Source organism: Neophocaena asiaeorientalis, unplaced genomic scaffold (assembly GCF_003031525.2).
Source record: "Neophocaena asiaeorientalis asiaeorientalis breed wild unplaced genomic scaffold, Neophocaena_asiaeorientalis_V1.1 scaffold123, whole genome shotgun sequence".
Classification (NCBI taxonomy): domain Eukaryota; kingdom Metazoa; phylum Chordata; class Mammalia; order Artiodactyla; family Phocoenidae; genus Neophocaena; species Neophocaena asiaeorientalis.
This window is the reverse complement of record NW_020173666.1, coordinates 4861377-4880764: the sequence shown is the minus strand read 5'-3', so window position 1 is coordinate 4880764 and position 19388 is coordinate 4861377. Positions and strand designations below refer to the sequence as shown.

General features: G+C 40.7%; 1 protein-coding gene across 2 annotated transcripts in view; it reads right to left on the bottom strand.

Moving 5' to 3' along the window:
* UST (uronyl 2-sulfotransferase) overlaps positions 1–19388 on the bottom strand; it is a 298078-nt gene that overhangs the window by 171519 nt on the left and 107171 nt on the right. For both annotated transcript variants that reach the window (XM_024748054.1, XM_024748053.1), the window contains exon 2: positions 17398–17441. In XM_024748054.1, coding sequence (XP_024603822.1) covers positions 17398–17441 — 44 coding nt within the window. The remainder of the gene's footprint in view (positions 1–17397; positions 17442–19388) is intronic.

Genomic DNA, 19388 nt, shown 5'->3' with positions numbered 1-19388 from the left:
TTTTACTAAAATATATTTATTCTTAAAGAGAACATTATAAGATAAATACAATTTGCAATAAAATAATATTGGAAACACTATACTCATATAACACTTAAAGAAAGTGTTACAAAAAGATAATTCTACTTTTAAAATTGTGAAATATAGAATATATACCAAAAAATGTGTGAATAAACATCTCTATAATCCTTAATTTTGAGTGATTCGTGGCTTTGAGCTGTTAAGTATTTAAGGATCATACAACCATAACATCAACTGTAAATAATTAGATTAAGAGTAAACTGTTGAAAATATTTTTGCTAAGGTTAACGAAAGAAATCCGTGTGAACTGATGGAATAATCTAAGTTCTCAGACACCCCGTAAAGGGATGATTTAGTATTTTCATCAACAGCCTTTTTGTGATGCTGTAAAAAATTGTTCTTCTTTTCAAATATTATATTCCAAAATGTTACAAAATTATTTGGTAATTAAAATAAGAGAAAATTCATCTTTCATTTGCATTTTTTGAATTATATATATGCGGCTGAAAATATATTGTCCGTATAACTCACTCGTTCAAATTACTCATGTTCACATCGAGTCAAAAGAAATTTGATATTTATAATTAAAATATAAAATTATAAGTCTGTGAATACACACTCAAAATATGAAAAGCATAAGTAAAACAATCAAATAAAATAGAAACTCTTATTATTCTGGATAACAATGGTTGACTTTCACACACACCAAGATAAAAAAAATACACCCTCAAAAGTCCAGGATATTGAAATGAAATTATTCTTCTCTGGGACACTTCACTAAAGTGCTAATTGGCCCTGAGTACATACCAATAACCAAGTAGCCCTTTACATTTCTGACTGGATAAAACAATAGCTATAAACGTATCCCAATGTACCACTGCTTAAAAATATAGTATGTATACCTATTAAAACTGCTCAATGACAAAAAACACTTCTGCTAGGGAAAAAAACCCTGGCTAAGCAGGCTGATCTGGCTTGAACCAAACGCCACAACAAATTTATTTAAAACTTTACCCTGAAAGGCCTCAACGGATATTATAAATGGACAGTTGTTAAAATAATATTTACACATATTTAGCAATTCAGATCAGGATCCAGTAAAACACAGTTCATCAATTAGTGGCATTAGGGAACACAACTTAGGTAATGTAAATTGTACTAGGACTGTGCTAAGCATTTTATATGGTTTCTTTCAACCAACCCTTTTAGCAACTCCATCAAATAGGGACTTCTCTCTCTATTATACAGAGGAGGAAACTGAGTAACAGACATTCAGAAATCGGACCCAAGTGACACAGTAAGAGGCAGAGTCTTAATCTACCTGTGCAGGTTCACTAAGCTCTAGAGGCTGATCTCTCATCCACTGTGTCACAAGGGCAATCACACTAACAGTATCACTCCTCAGTGACCACCTGTTACCTCAACAAATTGCGTAATTTTAGAAACATCTACTGGGTAACCCTCATAACTTGTCTGTTAAGTAGACGAATGACAAACCCAGATCAGCTTATTTTCTCCTCTTCTGATATTTTTACCCACGATGCAGTTAACCTGTAGCACAGAATCAAATTCTTAGAATTTGAATTCCAGGGACCTGAAATCCTCATCCAACTAGAGTCTGCACATTTCCCTTAATGCCCTGACATATATTTCTAACGGGATATTCCTTTGGTCCAAGGCAAGAGGGGCATCCAGTTTTGAAGAGGGGAGGAAAAAAGTGGGAAAGGCATGAGAATAAAAGTTGGAGAAAGAAGCGAGTCCAGGCAAGAAGCGTCCGCCATTCCAGGCCACCTCTGATTATGAATACTCTACAGCACCATGCTAAGCTAGCGCTGCACCATGGAACCATGCTGGAGACAGCTTATATAATTGGCAAGCTCATTGGATACCTCTGACCGCCAGATAAAAGGATTCCTCTAGGTACATATAACCAGTACATATCCATTAAACCAAGCAGGATGTATGAAACATGTTCCATGCTCTCAGGGAATTACAATATAGTTGGGGAGATAAAAACATATTCACGCAGGTGACAGTACAAAGTATAATGGCGTAGCTATCTACTGTTACAGGAGCGTATGATAAGATCATAATTAACATCTGTGGTGCTTTATAGTTTTGCACACTATGATCTCTAACAGGGGCTCAAGACTACCTTCTTCTTCATGGAGGAGGAGGAATCCTAAGGTCATATATTTCTCAAGGACAAAATTAGGCCATGGTGGCAAGAAATAATGCTCTCAGGGGACAATATAAAGGTTTCTAAAGTCATCTTGCACTTGGCTCCCTATCCTGTCCTCTTCCTGTTGTTGGCCTCCTTCGCATTGCTCGTTTTCTCTTATGTTCTGTATAGATAATGAAATAAGTAAATGGTTCCCAATTTCCCTTATTGGGGGAAAAAAAAGGCCAAGAGGGAGTCTGGACACGGCCGCAGGGAAAGGATATGGGGAGAGTCCTGCTGGTTCTGCTCTGCTCTGGGTCTTGGGAAAATAGCTATCACTCTCTCTACATCCTCTCACCGTCAGATGAGCGACGTGATAAAAGGTCACCTTCAGATGGTAAAAGCTCAAGGTCAAGATGAGAGGGTGAGCCTGGAAGAGGGTTGTCAGGCTGTCACTCATTCTGCCCTTCACTAGGCTTTAGGCTTCAGGGGCCAAAAGAACCCTGTAGCTCCACAGTCAAGCCAGCTCACCACAGCAGCAGGCCACACTGGGGTTCATTTGTTGGAGGGGATTCCCCTCAGGAACCTGAGAAGAGACAGGCAGCTCCCTGAGGGCTTATAGGTTCGGGAAACAGGCCATCCCCATCTTGACCTATTAGTGACATAGCCAGCACCTTAGAGCTTCCAAAGCACTTTTACAAAAACATTATTTCCTTTCACAAAAATGCCAATGTGAAGAATACAGGAAAATCATTATTTCCATTTTATAAACGAGAAAAACAAAACTCGGAAAGAATAGTTGGCTTTTGCCAGGTCTAAGAACTAGTAAGACCTGGAGCCTGGGCTTGTACCAGGACCTTCAAACACCTTGTTCTAAAGTATTCACACAATAGGGTCTCCAGCTAGGGCAGCCACTGAAGGTGTAGGATTTAAGCAGAGCCCTACAAGATGGGTAATCTGAACAGTAGCAATCCAGTGAATGATTTAAAGATAGGCATCAACAATGACTAAATTGTAAATAAGAGTCAAAAATCACTAAATGATACCCTAATTGGGGAAAGAAGAATGTTCATTTTCTATATATAAAATGAGCGTGATCTTCCTGGATTCAAGAACATCAACTCTGAAACATTAGGCTGTCCCTCCAAGCAACCTTGTTCTCGACCTAATCCAGTATAGCTTTGTCATCCATGAATTATATAAACTTTTATGAGGACAGATTTATAGTTTTGACCTGCACTGTCAACTGGGCACATGAAATCCAGGGGTTTACTATCCTCCATAAGAAGCACGATGTTCTTCCGTTTATCTCTGACCCACCCTGTTTAAGAGATGTGTTCAAGGCCTTGGTGAACAGTTTTGTATTCACTTCAAACATACACTCCTTCCGGCTTTATAGATTTTGATCATTTTCCCATACCAAGGTCTTTCCTGACAAGAATCGTAATCAATTTAGTATTTTCTTCTTCCTTCCAAGATCATTCTAGCTGTTACTCTCTGGATGTACTCCAGCTCAATTATGCCTCTTTTGCTGTTTGTTGATGAAAATTGCATATAATCTTTCGGGTACAGATAAATCATAGCTTGCACAGGGCACAGCTACTGTCTCTGCTGGGGGATGTCCAACATTTTGATGGCCACTTTGGGCTGCAGCATCGTACTAGGTAGAAGCCCCTAGGCGATAGCTGACAAAGGCACTAGGCTTAGCAGATAGTCCTGTGGTTCAGGGCTAGCCCTCGACCCCCGCTCCCCCCAAAAGACTAGAGTACCTGTAAAGCAGAGATTTTTCCGAGCATTTCCTCTTCCACGTCATCCGTAAAGATAAGACAAATCAAACATTGATAAAAAGTGCCTGTTTATACTTATCAAATATATCTATGTCCCCCCATTAAAATTAAAGTGAATTAACTCAATTCAACACATGTTTCTAAGTGCAAGGTCACAAGTCACAAAGGGAACATGATTCTTAAATAGCCAGAAAATTAAGAATATTTCATTAACATGATAAAGAATATCTATCTTCCCTGGTGGCGCAGTGGTTGAGAGTCCGCCTGCCGATCCAGGGGACACGGGTTCGTACCCCGGTCCAGGAAGATCCCACATGCTGCGGAGCGGCTGGGCCCGTGAGCCATGGCCGCTGAGCCTGCGCGTCCGGAGCCTGTGCTCCGCAACGGGAGAGGCCACAGTGGTGAGAGGCCCGCGTACCACGAAAAAAAGAAAAGAATATCTATCTTCAACTAAATGTCAAAATTACACTTGGTAATAAAACACTTGTAGCATTATCATTAAAATTTCAAACAAAACAGAGATGCTTTTATAACCACCATTCATTGATTTGACAAATATTAATGAGTGCTACTGTGTGCCAGGGACATTTTATAAATGTGGATGACATGGTGAGAATACCCAGTCCCCCTCATGGACTTTATATTACTTAATATTATTCTGGATAATGTTATAAAACTTGAAACAGAATTAGGTAGAAGGAGATAAAATGAATATTGTTTGTCTGTTACATGAATCCCTATCAAGAAAAAGAGGAAGAACTGAAAAAGTATTGAAATAAAAAGTTCAGTAACGTGAGTATATATAACGCACAAAATCAATAATTTTTCAGTATTACAGCAGTCAATTTAAAACATAGTAGAAAACATGTTCCATTCAAAATAACAACCACAAAAAGGTAACACATCTTGGAATAATCTTTTGTAAGAAATGCAAAGGCCCTTTATGAAACCAAAGAATGCTATAACAAAGAACATTCAGAGAAGAATAACAACAAAGCTCTCGGTCATTAAAAATATGAGAACAGTGAAGAAGAAACTCAACAGAAAAGTTGGAAGACCAAGTTGAGAAACTCTTCCAGATTGTAGAGCAAAAACACAAAGAAAATAAAAAATAGGAGGGATAAAGATAAGAAATATAAACAACTAGTTCTGGAGGTTCAACATCCAAATAAGAGGAGATCCAGAAAGAGAAAATGCAGAGGAAGAAATCATCAGTGAAAAAAGTCAAGGGCTTCCCTGGTGGCGCAGTGGTTAAGAATCCACCTGCCGATGCAAGGGACACGGGTTCGAGCCCTGGTCCAGGAAGATCCCATATGCCATGGAGCAACTAAGCCCGTGAGCCACAACTACCACCGAGTCTGCGCTGTACACCCTACAAGCCACATCTACTGAGCCCATGTGCCACAACTACTGAGCCCGCATGCCACAACTACTGAAGCCTGCGTGCCTAGAGCCCATGCTCCACAACAAGGGAAGCCACCACAATGAGAAGCCCGCACGACGCAACGAGGAGTAGCCCCCGCTCGCCGCAACTAGAGAAAGCCCGCACTCAGCAATGAAGACCCAACGCAGCCATAAATAAGTAAATAAATAAATAAATACGTAAATAAATTTATTTGAAAAAAAGAGAGAGAAAAGTCAAGCAAATATCCCAGAATAGGATATCAGTTTCCTGATCAAAAGGTCCACTGAGTATCAACAATAGTACCTGAAAACTGACACATACTAGGCACAAAATTATAAAATTTTAGAATACTAGGAATAAGAGGCTGCAATAGAGACAGATTATATTTTCATATAATGGGCCAACAGTTAGCCTTCTCAATAGAAATACCAGAAGCTAGAGTAAAGTGGAGAAGGACCTTAACATTCAGAGGGGAAATGATTCTGAGGCAGAGACACAATGCTCACAGCACCCATGTGCTCTATTTCTCAGCCCTCTTGCACTTGAGCAGGGCCTTGTGACCAGTTCTGGCCAACAGACTGCTGACATAAGTGACACGTGTCATTTCCAGGATGAAGGAATGAGACGTTTTCACGCACACACCCAGCTCCCGTCTGCCCTGCCACAGTGACATGAAGGTCCAAGTTGAGATGGTGAAGCCATGAGATGGAAACAGCCCAAATCCCTTCGTGAACTCCTAAAATGTGCTTCCCTAAGAACCAGTGGACCCACTGGACTCACTGAGGGTCTTATATAAGCAAGACGTAAACTCTTATGTGTGTAGCCACTGAGATCTTGCATCACTCTAGCCTCTACTGATTAATACAGATTCCTAATCTGGAATTTTATCCTGTCGAACAATTAATCAAGGATAGAATAAAGACATTTTCAGAAATGCAATATTTCAGAAAATTTCCATCCCATGCACCTTTTCTCAGTAGGCTGAGGAAAGAGAAAGATAGGCATGGAAGGCAGAATAATGGCCCTCCCACAGAGGATGTCCAAGTCCTAACCTGCAGAATTTGTGAATATGGTATCTTAACATCACAAAAAGAGATCTTTTGATGGGGAGATTATCCTGGATCAATCAAGTGGGCCCAATTTAATCACAAGGGTCCTTATGAGTGGAAGAGGGAGAGAAGAGAGACAGAGTTGGAGATTTGAAGATGCTATAAGGCTGGTTTTGAAGTTGGAGAAAGCAGCCATGAGCCAAAGAATGCAGGTGGTCTCTAGAAGCTGGAAAAGGCACGGAAATGGATTCTCTCCTGGAGCTTCCAGAAGAGCCATGCCCCGACTCCTTGACTTTAGCCCAGCGAGACCCATTTCAGACTTCTGACCTCCAGAACTATAGGGCAATACATCTGCATTGTTTTAAGCCACTAAGTTTGTAGTAAGTTGTTATAGCAGCAACAGGAAACTAATACAGCATGGGATGCAGGAAGTGGGAGCAAACAGAACAGAGTGAAGGGAGCTCCCAATGCATATCTGAGCGGGAGGTTGAGCGCAACCAGCCCAGAGGGAATGGGCAAGAATGCCCAGGACAGACTTCAGCAGCTCAACATTGACAGAATACCAAATGTGTCTGGAGGCACTGAGAGGATATTTCCACAACTGGAGAAGAGTCTGAGATAACCTGGGGATCACAGAAAAGCATGAAAATACATGTACAAAACAAGACAATTACTTGTTACAAAGAAAACAAAAAGATGGACAGGAAAGGAAACCTTATCGTAATGGCTCAGCTGCCATTTTATTATTTACTGGTGTCAACAACGAAAACAGTGAGTACTGATTTAGGACTCGCTAAACAACACACACCCAGTTTAGAGGATGAGGGATGAGGAGAGTGCTTGTGTGGTGGCAGGTGGGCTCCAGTGAAAGACCTAAATCCTCCCGTTCACAGAAGGATGTCAGCGGACAATGCCTAAAGCCGGGGAAATCCAAGAGGAAGTAACACAAGCAAGTCACTCAAAGATATGAAAACTAGCACTAAAGACTCAGTTAAAAGAGTTTCAAGTATCAATAGTTGTTTCTCAAGAGCAGAAAGGAATGGGGAAGGGTGTAGTCAGGGTTCACTTTTTCACAATAAGCTAATAAGCTCTGGTGCTTTAAACTGTGCATTACATATGTGCAGAAGGTCACATACAAGGACTGGCAAACTATTTGCAACAAATGGTACATAAGACTTTAATATTCTTAATATTGTCTAAAGACTGGACAGGATTTTGCAAAACTCTTCATTATGGTTTGCCTCTGAGTGGTGGCATTCTGGGTGATTGTTTTTTCCTGCTACTCTATAATTTTCTGTACTTTCCAAATCAAAAAAAAAAATAGGAGCATGTATAATTTTTAAAACAAAAAAAAACTGATCAGATGGTCAAGGAAGAAATAAAACAAATAAAAAGAATTAGGTAACTATATTGGGAACTGCTAAGACGATTAAGTTACTACAACTTTGAAAATCCCAAGGCCAACTGTTACCCTGCCAAAGAATGGCAGCATGGGTTTTCTTCATTTACTAAAGCAATTTCTTGATTAAATATGCTTGCCAACAAGATGCAGTTTTGAAATTTCATGCTTCATTTAAAGCCCTTCCTTTTTGTAAAAGGCAGCCCAAATCCAACTACTAAGTCCATGATTGTAACGGGTGCTGGTTTGGATAAGGTTTGGAGAACATCTATCTTATCAATGATAACTGGCCCTTGGGCCTTGGGGAGTGTGCTGGCGCAAATGCTAAAAGAACAATTACATAAACCACATATTTTTAAACCTGTGGTTTTACAAAAAAAAATTTTAATTAAAAAAAAAGAAGTGGAAGATGTGTTTAATAGCACTAAACATATGTGGAAGAAGAAATGGATTCATTATGTTCTTGGGAAAAAGAGAACACATTACATGCTCATAAGATTGATAAACTTGCAAGTACTGTCTCTGAACTTGGACACAGATCTCCAGGGAAAGTTGAAATCTCAAGAGGCCGCTAGCTGGGCCCAAGACTTCCACGTTAATGGTTGAGAACTGTGATGAGTGCAAAGGAAGAGTGAAGCAAGAATACAGGTGACTTCGGGATAAGATTACGTAAGGCTGATTTTTCTTTAACCTTCTAAGCTATTGATTACCCATCTTAAACCAAATACCAAAGCGTGAAGTTCTTTATAGCACACGCTGAGCTCAGACACTCTTAAGAGTTATTCAAAAATAAAATACTCAAGTCATTAATTTTCCTATCATTTGCAATGATCAACAAAATGAGGGTGGAAGGGATGCCTTCAAGGTCATGCGCATCAGAGTGAAACTGATTCCTGACTCTCTGCCTCATTCTGTCCTGCTAGTTCTTTCTCTAAACCTAATATATTTACCATGAATCATTAAACACAAACCTATTACCCAGTACAATTGATTTGTCCATAAAATGAAAAATCAGCTGCACTTCTGTAGTTTTTCAAAGGGACTTTGGGTAAGGTCAGGTGTGGACACAGAGAACAATACGCGCTTTAAGAAAAGCTAAATGGCAAGGGGATGGTGGAAGGCCTTGCTTGGTGTGCTAAACTAGCCCAGGGAATAAAAGAAGGGATAACCACAGGACCTGAAAGTTTCCGTAAGTTAAGAGATGGTATCTGGGATGCCAAATGACATGTAATTAATTGCTTTTAAAAATCCAAAGAAAATAAGGTTGGGGGTTGGGAGTGAGGCTTACTCTACATTACAGCAAAGTGAGCTACCAGAATTTGTAAAAGGCCTTTTATAGTATATAGTACTAAGGACCCAGTGCTGGGAGCTCACCTGTGTCTGGCATCATGCTAAGTGCTTTCCATTTATCACAGTTAAGCCGCACAGCTCTAAGAGGTGGATATAGCTATCCTCTTTTAGAAATAGAAAACTGAAGTTCAAAGAGGTGAAGTTTTTATTGTGGGGTAACTAGGCACATGGCTAGAATCTGAACTGAGGTCCGACTGCAAAATCCATGCTCCTCAACCTCCTGGCCGCCAAGAGTAAATACGAAAGTCAAAATGAAGAATCTGGCAAATTAAAAGAGTAACGTGTTTGAAATCTAAGGGGCAGGCACATTGGATATATGAGGCATATATGTATTATTTGTCTCCCTAATTTTTTGTGTTTGGAATATTTCATAATTTAAGAATGACTCTAAAGAAACTGCATTGTTTCTGCCTTAGATAAAAATAAGAAGATACAAACTTCTGGGAGAATGCCGATTTTTTCCCCCAAAAGAAAACCAGATAACGGGGGTCTTTAACCACATCCGATGCTATTTACAGCAGGACAAAAAGGGGGGCCCTTTTCTCAGCAGCAGTGGCTCCAGCAATTGTGGGAATGGAAGCAGGCAGACAAGGCAAGCCCAGCACACAGCCCAATTCTGTGCCAGAGATTTATTTGCTTCTTGCAGGTCCTCATAGACAAGAGGAAAAAGCAAGGTGGATGGCCATGCCTATACCCTGAAAAATAGCTTTGGAGGTTTCGGGGGAAGAAAAACAAGAAATTACTGTTCCTCTTGAATCTCAGCTCTACTCTTCCAAGTAAAAAGTGATTCTGACCAAAGGAGACTGTAGGTGCACATAAATCTCAGTAACCAGCCTTCAGGGAAAGGGGGAATTTTGGATGCAGAAACGCTCTCCAAGTTGGCAGATGTTTGGCCAGGACACCTGAAAGTAATTGTACTCCCAGTATCCTCCGGAAGTCACTTACCTACTATGATTACCAGATATGTGGGTTTTCCTTTGTAGGCTCCAGAAAAACATGGTTTCTTCAGTAGAAAACATTAAAATAGCTTCTTTCAACAGATGTATCTCCAAGTTGAAAGGAGTTATTGAAAGGGAAAAACAAACCTAAACAAATATGCAGTCTTTCTTAGGGACTCAGTGGTAGTGGTGTTAAAGGGCAGCTGAGACATCCCCGATAGAAATAGGGACATATTTTTTGAAGTGCAACGGACTTCTGTACTATTTTAGCTTCTTGCTCTCATAGCTCCCTGGTCCTGTGAAAATAGGAGGTTTCCTTTAGGTAACTTCCTAAATGCATTGCCGCTGAGATCCTTTCCAGAAAAAAGTATGATGCAATATAAAATGATTTTTGAATATTAAAAAACACAATTTGAACAGCAGAAACAAATGTCAAATAGAAGAATTTGGGGAGAATACTGGGGACAATAAAATAGCTAAGGCATGGGAATTACAAAGAAAAAAATTAACAAAGTGAAGAAGGAATGTTGGGGGAAGATGTGAGTAGTACTGAATGTTGAAAAAAATATGAAAATGCACTTAAATTATCCCAGTGAGAGACATGTAAGGATCGTTTCAATGTTTATTAAGTCAAACCAAATAATGCCTAACAGGGCATAATGCAATGCTATCCTGGTAACTGAAGATATTAAACTCAATGTAGAATTACTTTCTAGGGCTGCCATAACAGAGAATCACAAATTGGGTAGCTTAAGGCAACAGAAATTTATTCTCTCACTGTTCAGGAGGCCGTGAGTCTGAAATCGAGGTGTCAGTAGGGTGAATTCCTTCTTGGGGACTCACAGGAAGAATGTGTTCCCTGCCTCTCTCCTAGATGCTAGTGGTTGCCAGCAATCATTGGTGCTCCTTGGCTGTGACAGCATAACTCCAATCTGCCTCCAACGTCACATGGCATTCTCCCTGTATGTCTCTGTCTCTGTCTCTGTGTCCAAATTTCCCTCTTCTTATAAGGACATCAGTCACATGGATTTAGGGCCCAATGTGACCTCATCTTCATTACATCTGCAAAGAGCCTATCTCCAAAGAAGACTGCATTCACAGATTCTGGTGGTTTGGACTGCACCAGGTCTTTTGAAGGACCCAATTCAATTCATAACACCATTCAGAACTGAATTTCTCATTTGTCACTCCTTTCCTACTAGTCAAATTTTTCTACTATACAATTATGCCAACATGGTCTCCATCTCTTAGGCTGTCATTTTTTTCACTTTTTCCTCTTAAAGCCAAGCTCCTCAAAGCAGTTCATATCTCCATTTTCCACCCAGCACACCTCGAATCCCAGAAACGAGGCCTGTCCTTCCTCACCCCATCCATACCAGACTCTTTGACTTGGTTCATTCACCTTACTCCATTTTCAGGACTCTCACTTGGAAGGAAGGTCAGGCAGAGACTCCTGGGTTCACCCTTATCATAGCGACTAGCCACCTACTTAATGTATTAGAGTGGCCTGTTTGCTAGCCGGTCCTTCCCACTAGACTCTAAACTCCTTGAGGGCAGGGACTGTGCCTTCTGCAGCCTTATAGCCTCAGTGCCTAGTACAGAGCCCAACACAAATTTGGGGCATAGTAAACACCTCAATGAATGAATGGTTGTCTATATACGGTCATTTAGACTGAAGAATACATCCACCGCAGAATTATGTGCTCCCACAGTCTTTGCCTCTTTGAAACCTTAAAATGCAACTAGATTATAAAGTATTAGACAGCAGGGGATTATTTTCAAGTTTTATCATGTCCTCCTGATCCCTAGCACAAAGTAGTCACTCATTAATTAATTGATACTAACGGGAAATTAGCTTCTTGGGGGTGGAGAAGAAGGACTAACCTTTAATGAACAATTGTTCATTTCCAGACACTGCTAGGTGCATATAAATGTCACCTCAATTAATATTACCACTTATTCATTTGGAGGTTTCCCAGCATAATAAATTGTAAACCCCCTTCTAATGAACCCCTTTAAAAACAGAATTTCGAATACTAAATTTCCTAGCACATCACTTTATATACAAAAATAACATATAAGTATTATATGTCAAAATACATTTGCATACAAATGCAGACATGAGTAATATATCTTAACCCTCAGTATACCATCAGGATTCCCTGGACTCAATTTTAGTGTTTTAGGTTTTTTGGGGTTTTTTTTGAGCAGTTCTAACCATTTGTATGGATTAATATTTCTTGACTTTATTCTTTCTTGGAGATGTTCCAAAGAGAATGTACGTTTTTAAAACAAAGAGAATAAAACTCATCCTACCTTGTAATTACCATATAATAGGTCCATATAATTATAATTACATAATAATAATAATAATATGTAGTATGTAATATAATATAATTACCATGTAATAGGATCTACCGGCCTCTTTTAAAAATTTAAGATCCATTATGGAATCTTAATGATTTTATTTTTCCTGTATCTTGAAATGCTTTGCTAGTTCATCATCTTAAAATAATTACCTACCAGTTATGCATTAATTACTCCCAACTATGCTTAAAAAAGACTAAAGTAACAGAAAAATGGAAGGATGATGGAATAGCTTAGAACTACACTGCTGTTCAGTGATGACTGAAATGTTTTATTCTGTGTTGTTCAATACAGTTGCACTAGTCGCACATGGCTACAAAGAATTTGATATGTGGCTAGGGCAACTGAAAAAGTGAATTTTTATTTTTCGAATTTTAATGAATTTAAATAGCTACATGAGCCTGATGGCTGTACTGAACCTGATGTACTGAACCATGCAGGCTTAGAACGATTCATTAGGGAAATAAATTGTCACTATTTCATCACTCTTCATATTTTATTGTGCTGCCTGAAGTGTTACATCATCTTTACAAAAGATATAGCAGAAGACTGGAGATACCATCTTTGTAGTTTGTTTTTAACTTTCTTTTTTTTTTTAATTTAATTTTTTATTTATTCATTTTTTGGCCATACCGCACAGGTTGCGGGATCTTAGTTCCCCGACCAGGGATTGAACCCAGGACCCCTGCAGTGGAAGCATGGAGTCTTAACCACTGGCCGCCAGGGAATTCCCTGCTTTTAACTTTCATTGACCAGAGTGGAGATTCAGAACGTTTCATTCCTGCCTATAATGACAAAGAGAAGAAAATCGACGGAGGGAGAGGTTTCCCAGGCATTAGAAGAATCAGAGACAAATGTTTAGAGTCAGAGAGCAACACTCAAGACCCTGATGGTGATGATCAAATGAAATTAATCATGAAAGTGAAACCTCAGACCATGAGTCTTCCAATGATGATATTCTAGCTTAACTCTCTCAAACTCAAGAGTCGATGAGGAAACAATATTTTTTTCTAAGGTCAAAAAGAAAACATGGTATTCCCATGCAGTTAGTCGTCCAGGGGAAGGACTTCATCAAACATTATTTTGCAACAAGAACCTGGACTATGCCATTTTGCTAAATGAATGTGGGACAGTCTTCTTTCACCTTTGATGATGTTTGTACATCAAAATTTACTCTGTATACAGTATGTAAATGAACAAATGCCGAAGGTGGGTATGTATAGAAAGGTGATTAGAAAGAAAAAGATGAAAAAAAAAATCTCTGGATTGATATTTTTAAAAAGTCCATTGGACCTAACAGTAAATGATGATGACTATTTTTTTTTCTGGTATTATACTGAGACTTTGTGTACTGTACTCGTTAAAGTACTAGAGAACTTATATAAAAGGGTAAAACTCCAGAAATAAGGTAAAAAATTGTTGTCTTTACATTAGCTTAGTAATCTTGGAATGGTTAAAAGCGTGAACCTTGGAGCTACATACACAGCCTTGGGCTGGGATCCCAAGTCCAATTCTTAGCAGCTGGCAAGTTACCCAGCCTCTCTAAGATCCAGTTCCCTCATCTGGAAAATAATGGTTAAATAATTACTTCCTCTTCTATAGAGTTTTATAGAGACTAAACTTCCATGCGAAGCGCTTAGCAGAGTGCTTGCCACATAGGAAACGGTAGACATCAGCGATGGATAGTGATTTTATTTTCCTTGAGTTGCTTAGAGCAGCTCTCCTTATCTATCGGATCTGGGAACCCAACATATGTGAAATAGTAACTGTATTCTATCTGCTACCTCCGGAATTTATCATTGCCGATGCCAGCAACTCACATCAGAGACCCACATCCTAGGCAAAGTGAAGCCAGGAAGGAGAAGACATCACCTCCAGAGGTCAGGCTGCTCTGGGTGGGGTGGACGGAACCACAGGTGATGCTGCAGAGGCCAGAGCACCTCAGATTTTTCAGCCCAACTTTAATCTTCTCTTACACAGTATTTCCCCACCACCACCACCGCACACACTCTGATATTTAGATTGAGCAAGTATGACTTTAAGAAACTCAAATTTACACAGAAAATAAGGGAATGAGTAAAAGCCTCCTGAAGTCTCACCATCCGGAGTAAACATCATTATCCTTCCAGGCTTCTCTCTGTACACACACATACATATGCACACAAGTTTTAAAGACATAAGATCACACTATATTGCTGCTTCACGCCTGTTTTTGTACCCAAGAATATCTTTCTCATTCATTCAATAGCGATCTCCACGTCAGTCTCAGTAGGGTTCTAAGCTTAAACCGCTAAGTTTTGTGTACACACAAAGCGGTCGTAAAAAGTGGTCGACAAAAGAAAATATTAACATCCGCCTTTAAATAATGACTTAGATCAAAAACTGGGGTGAGCTGTGAGGTTTAAGTAGATTTGAAAAAACAAGTAAAAGTCAGAGGCATTTGGTTCTTTTTCATGAAAATACTGGAGAGAATGAAGACCTGGGCTCTGGATGTGCTGTGGGGCACACACCCCATTCTCTAAATGGCTATTACTTGTGGAATGTGAAACTTGTGGAACTGAATCTTCTAATAAAATGAGAACTTGCCTGTAAACCTCAGTCTGTACATTTTCAGGGTTTAAAACCTTATTTCATCTAGATCACAGCTCTTTCGATCTTGGCATCAAAAAGTTATTTCTGAGCGCTAAACAAATAGGAAAATTGTGGACCTGGACTCAGTCTTGCTTCTCACTGCCAGGCTGGGGGTTCACTCCGGAGGCCACACACGTGTGAGTCCTTATCCCCTGGGTGCCACCGTGTCCCTGAATACACCAGTGGTCTGTAGATTTACATAACCGAGGCTTCACCTCGGGCGACATTTAAGGGACCTTCATCCGGAACCCTGACCTCATCACTTCTGGGGTTTGTTTACACCCTGCCAGAAGTAATAAGCATGGATGAAAGATGTTAACATACCAATATTATTTTTACCTATTTTTATATTCTTCTTATTATTTTGGCTACTGCTTAGAAAGTTGAGTGTTTTTGCCACTCCACCCCTAGATAATCACCATCGCTTGGGAGCTTGTTAAAAATGCAAATAGTATTGCTATTATCTGTGTTGTAAGAGAGTTTGGTATCAGCATCTCTTGGGAGCTTGTTAAAGATGCAAATTCTCAAGTCCCACCCTGGACCTACTGCATCAGACACTCAGGGGTCTGGGCCCAGCAATCCATGTTTTAACAAGCCTCCAGGAAATCCTGGTGCAAGCTAAAGTTTGAGAACACTGGCCCAGTGGAAAGAACCTGGGATGGGAGCCAGGAGACCCGATTCAGATTCCAGCTCTGGATTCCATGGTTCAGTTCAGTGAGAATTAATGAATAGTCACGATGTGCCTCTCTGTGTGTCGAGGCTAATGCAAGGATGTGAGGATACTGAGATGAGCTAGATGAAGTCCTTATCCTCAGATGGTGTCTAACCCTCTATATTCCTTTGTTTCTCCTGGGTAGGGGCTACCTTATGGTTATCCTTGTTTTGTTTCATATTTGTATTCCTAGTGCCTGCAGCATCGCAGGCACTCAATACGTATGCAGTGGGCCAAGTGGTAAACTATTCACCACTGTGATAAATACCACTGTACCATTCATCAATAATCTTAATGCTATTCCAGTCGAGTTAACACTATCCACCGTTTATTTAACGCTTATCACATGCCGGGTGCTGAGTGCTTTTCATATATCAGCTCGTTCAATCTTTTTACATGTCCTGTACTGTGGGTCATATTTTTAACCCCACCTTGTACATCAAAAAATTGAGGCTTGAAATATTAAGTAATTTGTCTAATGTCATATACTTACAGTGGTAGAGCCCGAGATGAACCCAGAAATACCTTATTCCAAAGCTCATGGTCTTAAATGTGGTGGAGTTCTTCAAATCCCACAAATGCAGAAGCCAACTTTAGGGTAAATTTCCAACCTCTAAGGTTACTGGTCGATTATCTTTTCACTATGTACTTACAACCGCACTTTGCAGGCATCACCTTAAGTGGTCAAAGAGTGTCTGTGTTTTTCCTCATTTTTCAGTAGATTGACATTTGGTTTTCATTGCACTCAAGAAAGTAGAGGGCTTCCCTGGTGGCGCAGTGGTTGGGAGTCCGCCTGCCGATGCAGGGGACACGGGTTCGTGCCCCGGTCCGGGAAGATCCCACATGTCGCGGAGCAGCTGGGCCCGGGAGCCATGGCCGCTGAGCCTGCGCATCTGGAGCCTGTGCCCCGCAACGGGAGAGGCCACAACAGTGAGAGGCCCACGTACCGCAAAATAAAAAAAAAAAAAAAAAAAAAAAAAAAAAAAAAGAAAGTAGAGAGCGGCGGGGGGAACTCCACTAATACTTCACTGGACTGTTCTGACCCTTAAAAGTCAGACCAAAATTGCTGCTAAGAACAAAAGTGATCGTACAGGCCAGGCCACGGCAGACTTGCAAGGGCACTGGCAGAGAAGGCCGGTTCCAGAGGGCTGAACCTTGTGTGGAGTATCCCCAGTAAGGCAGGCCATGGAGAAAGGGGCAGAGGTTAGGCTAGCCCAAAGCGTGAAGACATGAGGAGGCTGGGGTGTGGACATCACATCACAGTCCAACATGGAGAGTAAAGGCAAAGGAGGCAGCAAACAGGAGACGCAACCAAAAGTCTGAAGTCAGCTTGAGGCTCCCGTGCCTGGGATAGCTTCAGCTCCTGATGAAATGATACCTCTTGCTCCCTCACCATTTAGGCTATCTTTGTGCGCTTCCTTCTTCCACCCACTGTTAGTCAAAGATTAACTTGACATCTGCTACCTACTATTTTCTTGTGAACAATTCAGGGCCCGGAGGGATCTGGCTGGGGTTACTGAAGGCGGTAGGTACTTAGAAAAGGAAAAGGGGATTTATACCACAAGCAAAGGTCTTACCTTACTAGGAGGGGGTCCATGGTCATCTAAGTAAGTGGAATTTCCTAGGAAAAAAGAAGAAAACGTTGATGAATTAACAGTCTTAAACCCCAAATGAATTTAGTGCAAAGTCACTGAAAATAAGTACTCTAGATGTATTTCTATTCAGACAAAAGTCCCAAAGGAAAATGGGTAATTAATCTCCAGTTTGGTGGGACTCTGCTGATACTACCAGGCTTGGTTAACAGTTTCAGCAGTTACAAACAGTCTACCCATGTGGGTACGTATGCACACGGACATACACATGCAGAAACATGCAGCATCATTCTCCACCCAATATCTGTTGAGTTTACTTTAGACCAGTGGTTCTCAACCTTCAGCGTGCATCAGAATTACCTGCAGAGCTTGCTAAAACACAGACTGCCCGGCCCTGAGGTTCTGATTCAGTAGCTCTGAGAATTTGCATTTCAAGCTCCCAAATGAAGCTGATGCTATGGGTCCTGAAACCGCACTTTGAGAACCACTGCATTGTTTCTCCACTTTGTCTTGATTGTCAATTTCCCTTCATCTTTTCAGTCTAGCTTGCTTCCGAAGCTCGCTTTGTCTTCCCTAATAGCCACTTAGTGGCATGGGTGTTTTTTCAGAGTGCGTGGTTATTGTTTCCTGATGAATAAAGACTCAGGGGGATTCTGACCGGAACTAAAGCTTATTGAATTCCTTCTCTGCTAAGTGTTTTACAGGTATTTATTCACTTAATTCACATATCAGAGGTCAGTTAGAATTACCCCTATTTACAAAGAAGAGAATAGAGGCCTGGAGAAATCCAGTAGTTTGCTGGCAGCCACACAGCTGTTAAGCTGCCCAGAGGAGGGAAGACTGGTTTTTCCAGAAGGTGCCCCGGCATCTGCTCATCTGAAAAGCCCACCTGGAGTGTTGCCATCTCCACCTTTTGAGCAGCCCGGGCGCCAGCAACTTTACCAGCTGGCCACACGTTTGAGTTTGATCCTGTAGGGGAGCCAATGATGTGGTGAGTTTAGGGGAAAGTGAAGATGACCAGACTTTCTAACAGAGCAAAATGTGGGAAATATTTAAAGCAAAAGGAGGCTTAGAGAAGACAGTAGATTAGGGAATAGGGTTAATGAAAGGAGACCTTTTTCAGGAGAGAGCAAAGTAACTTAAGAAATAGGAATAAAAAAGGGAAGCAGAGTTTAAGCCAGGGACAGTTCAAGTGGGGAAACTTATCCAAACGTAATAAATAAGTGTATTTTGGCTTATAGATTTTTTTTCCATACTGAGGCCTCATCCAACCCCTTTTTCTTCATAGTCTTCCGATTTATCACCCACATGATGTGCGCAATGACCGTACCCTGGCTGTCTGTGGAAGGCAGAGGGAAAATGAGGTCCAATTTTCATGTACAAGACACTCACACACAAACACCTGGAATGCTCGCGACTGGGTTCTTTTCAGTAACCTATGAAATGTGAACATGAAGAACAATTTGTAGTTCTTAAGTACTGTGCTGCACTCCACTGGGAACACACGTGAATAGGAAGTCGATCTATATCTGACTTGGTAAAGAGGACGTGCGATGAAGAATTCAGAAAAATGGTTGCCTAAGTCTAGAGAAATCCTCAGAACGAATTCCACCGTAATGCAGTCAGGATAGCTGCAGAGGGTCCTGTCTGCTCATCGTGTGAACGTGTCTTCCCCGGGAGGGATGTGAGAAATCCCAACACACTCCAGCATGTTCTCCAGGTATTCATCCCAGGAATCAAAGGGAGCTCAAACAACTAAATGTATCTAAAATAGTAAAAGTTTCCATAAAGCAAAGTTCCCAGGAACTCCTTAAAAGGAATGATCTCAATGCCTGACTGCTACCTCAAACTCCAGACATGGGTATCCCCTGACTCCTTAGCACCTCAGCTTGGATGCTTGGATGTCTGCAGACATCTCACACCTCACCATCCAGACAGAACTCTTTATCTGCTCCCATTCCATCCCCCAAATCGCT